This window comes from Drosophila virilis, chromosome 5 (genome assembly GCF_030788295.1).
Source record: "Drosophila virilis strain 15010-1051.87 chromosome 5, Dvir_AGI_RSII-ME, whole genome shotgun sequence".
In the NCBI taxonomy this organism is placed as follows: domain Eukaryota; kingdom Metazoa; phylum Arthropoda; class Insecta; order Diptera; family Drosophilidae; genus Drosophila; species Drosophila virilis.
The window spans coordinates 12,606,929-12,618,666 of NC_091547.1; the positions used below are offsets into that span (position 1 = coordinate 12,606,929).

Genomic DNA, 11,738 nt, shown 5'->3' on the forward strand with positions numbered 1-11,738 from the left:
TTTTTAAGCGCTCACTCAAGAACCGCAGTAGATTCAGGATGCGTCAGCAAAGGACATTGTTTTGTTTTGTTTTTCGTTTTTTTTTTTTTTTGCTTTGCAAATCAATTACAGCCACAACTCCAGAAGAGGCACAAACTCCATGCCAGTCCCCACCTCTTTTTGGGCCTGCCTGGAAGCAAGTTTTGATTAGCTTCCGCCCACGCAGCTCGGCGGACATTTGACGTCAACTGCGGCTCTGTGCCGCATCCGGGGCTGGATGTAATGCATGGGTTTGGGAACCGTGTGGTTGGGCCAGCTCCGCTTGTTTGTCGCTTCGAGCAGGTAATAAAATAACAAAATGCTGTTTACTGATTATATTTATTTTTTTCTTGTCTGCCTTAAATTGTTGTCAACTTTGCAGACTTTTCGCTGCCATGGCAGCCGTTTAATAAACAAAAACAACAACAAAATGGACAAACCGGAGCGCTCGTCTCAACTGACGGCATCGGCAAAGCCAATGCGATGATTGCCCATGTCAAACTCTGTGTAGTACTTGCCCAGAAACACATCACCCAGTATCCACAACGGGCCACTGGGCGAGGGCAGATCCACGGCTATAAATGCCGAGGCGCACACAGTGCGATCCGAGAAAATGTCGTGGAATACATAATCCTCGCCTTTCAGCTCGAAGCGACGACCGCCAAGTGTAAAACTTAAGGTGGGCAAATGCGGCACCTGTTCGCAGGGTACCGAGAACTGGCCATAGGCAGCGGGCGTCCCGCCAATCGACTCGTTAATCAGAATGGCCTGCTCGTAGGGCACGGCCAGAAAGGAGGTGCCCGTGTCGATGATGACCTGACATCCGTTGAGGCACAGCTGAAGTGGGCCAATGCGCGCCGCCTCCAGCTTAACCTGCCAATAGGCTCGATGCGTGACCGGCACATAGGTAAAGTTGCCGCGATAGTAGCGCGGACTGGAGCCGCCAAAGAAGAGATATCCGCCCTGGCGACTGCTGGCTATGCGGTTCAGATAGACCGAGAAAACGGGACGCTTCAACAGGTTCTGCTCCATGACAGCATAAAACGGTGGCTTGATGTTCTGTATGGAGATGCCACGATAGGCCAGGCCAAAGATGCCATCGAACTTGGCCGCCAGAAAGATGGGACCCGGCATTTCCGTGGCCTCCGCGAACGTCTGATTGGTTATCTCCAGCCCCGCCACGCGCACCGTGTCCTGTGATAGGTAGCCAGCCAGACTGCCGGAACCATACTGTATATCAAACTGTTTGCCATCCGACTTGTAGCTGCGCGAGTGCCTGGAGTTGTAGCGACTGTGAATTTGGCAGGCGAGCTTCTGATGGCACGACTCCGATGGCACCCACAGATTTGCTGAGCCCGTGTCAAAGATGACGTTAAACTTCTGCGGGGGCGTGCCAATGCTGATGGGCCCAAAGTACTGCGCATCCAGGTAGTTGCTTAGCGGCACGTTTCTCACCTCAAACCCGCGCGTCCTGCCGCTAAACTTCAGACGCAGCCGATCCATACGTATGCCAAACTGCTGAAAGCGATGCCGCACCGAGGGGAACCGACGCAGTGGCACGCGATACAGTTGTGAGTGGCGGCGACTCGCAGAAATCAGTAGTGGAAACAGCAGCAACAACAGCAACAGAAACTTCATGATGTAAGCATGAGCAGCTTGTAGTTATTAATACATATAATATGCTTGAGCTTGGCAAGAAAATCAGCTTCGTTTTGGAAGCTGATACGCTTGACTGTTGCCTTGTTACACAATAAATTGAAGTCAAATGTTGTCGGCAGCTCAAATTTCCATGCATAAAATTTCACTTGAAAACGTAATTGGAAATGCGAGAGCTGCGTGCGAGGCATACGGTAAAAGGCACAAATTAAATTCAAGCTCCACACTTGAGCTCGAATTGATGGAAAAACACGTTTCCACATGAGCATATTTCTAACAATGGCACAGCGTGAAAAGCGTCTGCTCCCAGACTCCTCGACAGGCATCTCAAGTGTTGCTGCTGCTGCTGCTGCTGTCGCTTTGCTATGCTCAATTACAGCAAAGGTGACCCAGTCATGATCTAGTTGTAATCAATCAAGCAAATGGATGCCAGCATTGCGCATACGCCCTGCTGTCTGAGCACAACTGAAGCTCAGTTGTGTGTAGCATAATTTTGGGGGCAGCGCCAAAATTGTGACAGATTACGAGTGGAAATCAAGACTTGATTTCGAGCGGTAAATAAATGACTGAACTGACCAGCTCCAACCATTTTGGGCCATTAACCACCGAGCATGCCAATCCAGTCAAGAGCAACAAAGGCTGTAAATCACGCATTTGTCTACGAAGAGCGCTGACAAATGTGTTGCAATTAAAAAGGACACTGCGGCTAATGTGCGACAACAACAAAAATAACAATTGAGAAAGGGAAACCAACAACAAAGACCACCCGCTGCTGCTGCTGTCAATGGCAGCACTTACCACACCTGCCACACAGCTAATGGCCAAAAGCCAGACAGCAACAATACCTTCTGCTGCTATTGTTAACCGTTCTGCTGAGGGCTTGCCAATATTTAAGGGCAGGCACAATTAAATATGTACATCGTTTGATATTGACACAGCAAGCTGTTTGCTTTGGCCCGGCCAACAAGCCTTTGATGTGCCCCAGCCTGCAATATAATTGGCAGCGCCCAGTGGCCAAAAAAAAAAAAAAGAATGTGACGCAAATAATATTAAATAGTAATTGAAATTGCATTACTGCCATTAGCAGTTGGCCAGGCGTCAAGTCGACGCAGTTCTCATTGAATTAGGCCGCCAAAGTTTTACCTGGCTGCCAAAGTTGTCGCTTCTGTTTAGGCTAAAAGTTTTCAACGAGTGTCAAACTCGAACCGACAACAAACTGTGTGTGTGTCAGCACTTGTTGCTTATTTGGCCGTATGCAAGCTGTACAAAAATAAAAGGTAAAAGGCTGAGGTGAAACGAATTTGAAGCCGGAAATTGCGAGGCAGCATTTGTATCTTTTGATGCTTTCAAATTAAGTTTGCCAAAGCAAGCGAAAAGTTTCACTTTTTTTTTTGTTTCTGCTTTGCTGCCCAAATGCTGTTTATAATGTGCCACATGCCGCAGTAAAGGATGCTGCAATGTGGCAGCTGCTGGGCTAGCTTGAAAGTTTTTTGTTCACTTGACCTTTTCCTAAGGCGTGCGGCCTGTCTTGGTGTGGCAGCATATCTAACTGCAAGGGCTATGCCACACAACTGCACTAAACTTGCAACAACAAATAAAAAGTGCTCGCATTTGAGTTTTAGTTTTGAGGCTGAGCTTTGGGCTAAGTCCCAAAAACCAATTAAATGACCAAAAGCAAAAATAAATAAACAAAACTTTACAAACGAAGTCACGGTGTGCCCCACTCTTGTATGTGCGTGTATTTATGTATTATTTAAACTTGGTGCTTGTGTGCTGTGTAGCCGCAAAAAGGTTTGCCCAACCCACCGCACAAAACTTGGCCAACTTTTCAATGTACAACAGAAGTTCGAACTGCCGCCGGTTAGATATCAGATAGCATTGGGCCAAACAACATGCCTAAAATAATAATTTAGCCGCAAAGTTTTTGTAGATACACGTAGAATGACTTGTTGCCCCGTGAAATATCTAAAACAAGCCGCATTATTAATGGCCCAATTAGTGGCTCAAGCAGGTTGCAACAGTTTTCCACTCGCTTGATTCTCTGCCTCTGCAAACAGGAAACTTTAATGGCGCGCGGAAAAGTATGCTACAAATTCAGCTGACGGGCATTTCCCCAGCGAATTGCCTGATATTATTCTTATATTCCGGTGTGCAAACAAGTTCCGTGCCAGCTGCTGCTGCTGCAAATGTCGCTGCAGTTGCTGTGAAATATGAATATATTGCCAATGCAGCAAGTCCTTAAAGAAAAGTTGCTGAAATGCTGGCACCAAGTTGCATTATAGTGTCAATTTCTGTTGTTTTAATGGAACACAACAACACTCGAGCGAATGCTGCAAATGCTTTTACTCTCGACTCGGCTCCTTGAGTTTGTGAAAGCAGCTTAGCTAAGAAGCCTGTTGTTGACAACCCGTTCGCAACACTTGATAGCTTATTTGATTATGAGTTGCTTAAGCGCTCAGCCACTTGAAATTATGCGAAATTTCGCCACATAACTGCATTCAAGTTTAATTGCATAATCACGCGCCATTTATGAGCTAATCAACGCGTTCAGCTCTCAGAATACCCACTAATCAGTTTTATTGTTTAAACCAGCTTTAATGTTATACGCTGCTGTTGATGTTGCTGCTGCTGTTGTTGTTCCTCTTGTTGTAGATGTTGTTGCTTCAGTTCTTGCAGCCTTCGTTGTTCATCTTTTTGTTGATGTTGCTGCTACAGTCGTTATATGTGCACTTCTTGTTGCTGTTGCAGTTGCTCTTCTTGCTCTTGACGTTGTTATGGGTTTTGTTGTCGCTGCCGATGTTATTGCTGTATATGTTGCTGCTGGCTTCTGTCTGTATTTTGGCTGCTCTTGTATTTGATAATGATCCTGATGCTGTCTTAGCTGATGTTGCTGCTGCTCTTGGCCTGCTGTTGCTGTTATGTGGTTTGCTTTTGCTTCTGCTGTTATAGCCTTTGGTGCGGTGCTATAAATGCTGCTATTGTTGGTCTACATGTTGATGTTGGTACTACGATTTAATATTTGTATTTTCGCTGGATAATGTTGCTGTTTTAGTTGATGTTGCTGCTGCTCTTGGTATGGCATTTAATGATGTTGCAACACTGCCTTGTATATGTTCCTGTTGTTGCTGCTGTTAAAATTGTTGCAGCTGCTGTTGATGATGTTGCAGTCACGGGTTGTGCTTTTGTGATAGCCTCAAATGCAGTGCATTTACTGCTGCTGTTATTCGCCTACTTGTTGATGTTGCTACTACTGTTTAATATTTGTACTTTCGCTGGATAATTTTGCTGTTTTAGTTGATGTTGCTGCTGTTCTTAGCTTTTGCTATTTTGATGCTGTTGTTGTTGTTACGGATGCCGCTCCGTCCGCAGATGTTGCCTGCTGCCTTTCGGTATTGTTCTTGATGTTGCTGCTGTGAATGTTGCTATTGTATTTAATTGCAGTTGAAGCTGCTTCTGACATATTTGTCGATATTTTTGTACTTTTGTTGTTCTCGATGTTAATACTCTTATAGTTAATGTCTATGCTACTGCAGTTGTTGCTGTTACTGCTAATGCTTCAATGGTTGCTTATTTTTCTGCTGCAGCTTGAGTAGCTGTTGTTGCTGGTGCTGCTGATGCTGCTTTGAATACTGTTGTTGTTTCTACTGCCTGCCGCTTTCAATCAATTACGTAATCGATTGATCCGATGTCAAATGTTTTGCTACTCTGTATTGATTGATTTTTCCTTTTGCCGCTTGAGCGACAAAATGTTGCTGAATTCTATGGATCCGCCGCAATTGTGCTTAAATGTGCTCAAATGTGGCACAAATAAAATGCTTAGCAAGCAGCTCGAGTGTAGACAATTCATGAGTTGGCAACTTGAACTCTTGGAGAGTATTAATAGAAGAGCTATCAGAGTATTTAGTATGCATGACGGGCAGCAACTCGAAAAGGAAAGCAGCAAAGGCAAAGGGAAAATCCGTTAACACTTCTGCATACCCTATAAACGTGAAACTGTCGAGTAAGGGGGATTCCGAAATGATATATCAAAGTCAAAAAGAAGTTCTATCAAGATTAATCAGAATGTGTAAATAGGGTATTACTTGAGTTCATTCAGACTTCTTTGTTCCGGTCAGGTCTGTCCAATAAAACGTGAGACGCCCCTTGAGGCATATTGGCAATTGATATTGCAACATGGCAGCTCGTGCTACTTGCGACACAGGCGACCAGGCTGCGTCTTACAATTTGCATATATACTTTTATAGGTACACAGCCGAGGAGCGAGGCGGAGCAGTGAGCCGTATTTCATTGGCTGCATGGCGGAAATTGTTTTTTAAACGTTAACGGACAGTTCTTCAAGTTGTCAGCAGCAGCCCGAAGCCGTCGACTAAAACTTAACAGAAACTTTCTACACTAATCTCTGGACAGCAATGACATGCTTTTGGGCAGAGAGCAAATATTTAATTAGCTATAACACAAGCAGCGCCTAAGGGAATGTCGGAAGGCCTCCCCGACTGCCTGTCAGCCTGCCCGGCAGACAGTTAGCCAGTCAAGCAGGCGACTGGCACATCCGGTTCTGGTGGCCCAGGCACATTTTGGCGGCAGTGAAGCGTGAAACCACGTCGAAAGAAATTCATTTTGTGGCTGGTGGCTGATTCAAGAGAATTCCCCAAATGAGTTGCCAACTATGCGCCAAGTTATGCCCAGAGTTCACGCTTTAATGCCAGATACTCATCCATAAATAAGCGAGTTTAAGCATAATTAAAATGGATTTGCCAAGACGTGCCATAAATCACTGCACTAGGAAAGACACGGACAAAGAGAAAAAGAGAAATGCCTACATTTGAGCTCTATTAATAAAGCTGCTGAAATGACTGCAATAAAAAAGCAGCCAAGGAAATAAAACTGATAAGTTAGCTTCCTACTCATTAAAAAGTGTAAATTTTTGGCGAGTCGAATTCGCTGAGATACTCTTTGAAACCGTATAGTTTGGCTTTACAACGCTATCGAGAAACTTTAATTGCTTAAATTTAATTGCTCGGCTCGTTGAATAAAGCACAAGGGTTTTCCTCTTAGTAGAGTGCATTAAGAGAAAATTCCTGGTTTCAATACACATCTACATATATTATTTATCCCAAAAAAGTAGTGTATTCAATCTATATATAGTTTACAAAGAAAGCCCCGCATTAAAAAGATTATCAATAAAACAAGTAAGTAAGTAAGTAAGTACCCAGAACCCTCTTATTCCAACATCAAATGCATATATATATTCTATTTTGAAAACAACATATCATATTTCGTGACTCTAGTTCTTATTGTTTACCAAAATTGACCAAAAATCAGGATATCGATATCGATTTTTATCGATTGCTTGGAAACGGAGTAAGTTATCGATTATCGGAAACAAATTCGATCTGCGCATCTCTTATATGTTCCGCGCGGAGTTATGTCGTTGTGGAATGACACATCTCCGCGCGGAGTTATGTCGTTTTGGAACGTCATATCTCCCCGGGAGTTATGTCGTTTTGGAACGTCATATCTCCCCGGGAGTTATGTCGTTTCGGAACGTCATATCTCTCCGCGGAGTTATGTCGTTTCGGAACGTCATATCTCTCCGCGGAGTTATGTAGTTTCGATACGTCATATCTCCCCGCGGGTTATGTCGTTTTGGAACGTCATATCTTCGCGCGGAGTTATGTCGTTTCGGAACGTCATATCTCCCCGCGGAGTTATGTCGTTTCGGAACGTCATATTTCCGCACGGAGTTATGTCGTTTTGGAACGTCATATCTCCCCGCGGAGTTATGTCGTTTTGGAACGTCATATCTCCCCGGGAGTTATGTCGTTTCGGAACGTCATATCTCCCCGGGAGTTATGTCGTTTCGGAACGTCATATCTCCCCGCGGAGCTATGTCGTTTCGGAACGTCATATCTCCGCGCGGATTTATGTCGTTTTGGAACGTCATATTTCCGCGCGGAGTTATGTCGTTTTGGAACGTCATATCTCCCCGGGAGTTATGTAGTTTCGATACGTCATATCTCCCCGCGGGTTATGTCGTTTTGGAACGTCATATCTTCGCGCGGAGTTATGTCGTTTCGGAACGTCATATCTCCCCGCGGAGTTATGTCGCTGTGGAACGTCATATTTCCGCACGGAGTTATGTCGTTTTGGAACGTCATATCTCCCCGCGGAGTTATGTCGTTTTGGAACGTCATATCTCCCCGGGAGTTATGTCGTTTCGGAACGTCATATCTCCCCGGGAGTTATGTCGTTTCGGAACGTCATATCTCCCCGCGGAGCTATGTCGTTTCGGAACGTCATATCTCCGCGCGGATTTATGTCGTTTTGGAACGTCATATTTCCGCGCGGAGTTATGTCGTTTTGGAACGTCATATCTCCCCGGGAGTTATGTCGTTTCGGAACGTCATATCTCCCCGGGAGTTATGTCGTTTCGGAACGTCATATCTCCCCGCGGAGCTATGTCGTTTCGGAACGTCATATCTCCCCGGGAGTTATGTCGTTTCGGAACGTCATATCTCCGCGCGGATTTATGTCGTTTTGGAATGACATATCTACGCGCGGAGTTATGTCGTTTTGGAATGACACATCTCCGCGCGGAGTTATGTCCTTTTGGAACGTCATATCTCTCCGCGGAGTTATGTCGTTTCGGAACGTCATATCTCCCCGCGGAGTTATGTCGTTGTGGAACGTCATATTTCCGCACGGAGTTATGTCGTTTTGGAACGTCATATCTCCCCGCGGAGTTATGTCGTTCTGGAACGTCATATCTCCCCGGGAGTTATGTCGTTTCGGAACGTCATATCTCCCCGGGAGTTATGTCGTTTTGGAATGACACATCTCCGCGCTGATTTATGTTCTTTTGGAACGTCATATCTCCCCGGGAGTTATGTCGTTTCGGAACGTCATATCTCTCAGCGGAGTTATGTCGTTTCGGAACGTCATATCTCCCCGGGAGTTATGTAGTTTCGGAACGTCATATTTCTCCGCGGAGCTATGTCGTTTCGGAACGTCATATCTCCCCGCGGAGTTATGTCGTTTTGGAACGTCATATTTCCGCACGGAGTTATGTCGGTTTGGAACGTCATATCTCCCCGGGAGTTATGTCGTTTTGGAATGACACATCTCCGCGCGGAGTTATGTCGTTTTGGAACGTCATATCTCCCCGGGAGTTAAGTCGTTTCGGAACGTCATATCTCCCCGGGAGTTATGTCGTTTCGGAACGTCATATGTCCGCGCGGAGTTATGTCGTTTTGGAATGACACATCTCCGCGCGGAGTTATGTCGTTTTGGAACGTCATATCTCCCCGGGAGTTATGTCGTTTCGGAACGTCATATCTCCCCGCGGAGTTATGTCGTTTCGGAACGTCAAATCTCCCCGGGAGTTATGTCGTTTTGGAACGTCATATCTCCCCGGGAGTTATGTCGTTTCGGAACGTCATATCTCCGCGCGGAGTTATGTCGTTTTGGAATGACACATCTCCGCGGGGAGTTATGTCGTTTTGGAACGTCATATCTCCCCGGGAGTTATGTCGTTTTGAAATGAATCATCTCCGCGCGGAGCTATGTCGTTTTGGAACGTCATATCTCCCCGGGAGTTATGTCGTTTCGGAACGTCATATCTCCGCGCGGAGTTATGTCGTTTTGGAATGACATATCTCCGCGCGGAGTTATGTCGTTTTGGAATGACACATCTCCGCGCGGAGTTATGTCCTTTTGGAACGTCATATCTCTCCGCGGAGTTATGTCGTTTCGGAACGTCATATCTCCCCGCGGAGTTATGTCGTTTTGGAACGTCATATTTCCGCACGGAGTTATGTCGTTTTGGAACGTCATATCTCCCCGCGGAGTTATGTCGTTGTGGAACGTCATATCTCTCCGCGGAGTTATGTCGTTTCGGAACACAGCTTTTCTGTTTTGCTCTAAAATTTTCCAGGCTAGAGTTAAACGACGCAATGCCATTTCATCCGGAAACACTGACTGGCGCTGGAGGGGCTGGCAATAGCGGGGTCCTTATCGCCAGGTCATCATTTGCTACGACAATTGCCAAGCAACGTGTTAGCTATCCTGAATTGGCCAAGTAAACCTGTCTTTTTGTTAACATTTATTTACTTGGAGCTCTTCAATTGTTGCGCACAAAAGTATGCAATAAAATATGAAAAGTGGATTCAGGGCGCAGCACAGTTTTATGTATACAATTATGTCTTTCATAGGTCTATAGCAGTATTTCAACGACATTTTCATTTCAAGCAAAAAAGTTGGCATGAAGTAGATTGCGTTGCCAAAAATTCGGGTAATTATTTAGCCTACAGCTGCGGTGGCTGCTACTGAAGTAGCTATTGTTAGCAGCTTTGACTTTGTAGCAACACTTTGGGGCCGTCAATTTGTGTGCTCTGCCGCTTGAGTGACCTTTAACATCATTTCAGCTGGCAGCGGTCGAGTGGGTAATGTGACTCACTTTTGATTATGCGGCAACTTAAATTATGCTCTTCGGGCCTCACTTAATTAAAGCGGCGCAAACATTTTGTGGATCCTCAACAGGCGGCAGCAATTTGAGCGTCTAAGCGACTTTTAATTGAGTTTCATTTCATACTCGTAAAGTCGACCAATTTCTTTTTTGAGGGCGCACAATTTGGTTAATTAAAATGTTACAATTGGCGTTGGCATTTTTGTGGCACTTGCCAGTTGCCAGTTGCCAGTTTCCAGTGGTTATCTTTGTGCTGCGCCTTGCCACACATTTGGGGTGTGCGATGTCACTGCCAGGTGGCAAATGTCCTTGCCACTTTCAAGCAACTGCACTTGACGTGTTTGTTGCAAAGTGCCAAAAGTTATGCAAATCATCAAGCGCACAAGGGCGTGCTCCCTGCGGGATGAGCCACAACTACGCTAGACGCGTCAAAGCTTGGCCGTGTGGCAGCTGCCACACACGACTCAATTTGTAATTTGTGGCACAGTCTGTAAAATCTTTATTTATTATAACTAATTTGCATAAAAAACTTTGCAATTGCCGAAGCACATTTCGAATGCCAAAAGCCACTTGGTAACACAATAAATGTATATGCTGCCGCCCAGTTTCAGTATTATTATTGTTGCATTTGTTGTTGTTCTGCTGTTTGTGGCATTTAAGTGCTTTGAACTTTGACTTTGTGGCATGCTGATATAATGTGCCCCAATTCATTGCCATTCGGTTAGGTGCAGGCGAACACCACGCCCTGAGTTTAGTTTGTCTGCTGTATTTAGCAGTCGCATATTGCTCATACGCCATGTTTCCGATTAGTTTCCGGCTAAAAATATGCTAGCTGGCCAGTAAAAAGTATACCGCAGTCACATTTTTACAAAAATATATTAAATATTTATGCACTTCATGTGGTTGCTGCTAGTGGAAATCTCATGTTTCACATTCAAATTGCCCTCTATATACGATTCCCCAGCTCGACAAGCCTCTGCCTACTTAATAGCACACACAAAAAGGATGGGTAAATGGCAGCAGAAAGCAGTTCTGCCCCTAAAAATTTCCTTATCAACTTTAACAGTCGTGTCGTTTCAGCAATTTCCGGTTATCCGTACCCATTAAAGGAACTATACGAGATGTGTTCTGAAAATTTGCCATCTTCGCAGTCGCATGCTTAACCTAAAAGAAATACAAGCGATTTTGCTGAGGAACTATAAGAGCTGAAGACTTCAAATTTGGTATGCAGATTCTTGTGGTTCATGAATTTGCCTTTTGATACTTACCCTAAACATCAAGAGCCGTAATCTCGTAAAAAAATGCTTCAATAGTTTTATGCAGGGTATCTTCACGTCTAGAGGTCTCCTCGTTTGCATTTCCACTTGTTTTATGTGCGAACCGCGCTGCTCATGCAATATTTATAGGCACTGGCATTTTATTGTGGCAATGCAATGCATTTTTATGACGTCTGCTCTGCAGCAATGGTTTATTCATAAAGACTCAGCCGACAACTCGTGGCCTGCAACATGCCAGCTAAGTTATTAAGTGAACCCGCTGTAATACAGACGTTATTAAAGTGCCTTACTGCACCTAGACTCAATAAACGCATTATACGCTT

The 11,738-nt window shown here is 44.9% G+C and overlaps 1 protein-coding gene across 1 annotated transcript; it reads right to left on the bottom strand.

Annotated features, from left to right (window-relative positions):
* Window positions 1-334: 334 nt before the first annotated feature.
* LOC6624800 (lysosomal aspartic protease) lies at window positions 335-1,751 on the bottom strand. Its single transcript, XM_002050158.4, has one exon. It carries the CDS (start codon window positions 1,654-1,656, stop codon window positions 472-474), a length of 1,185 nt encoding a protein of 394 aa, XP_002050194.1. The 5' UTR covers window positions 1,657-1,751; the 3' UTR covers window positions 335-471.
* Between the last annotated feature and the right edge of the window lie 9,987 nt (window positions 1,752-11,738).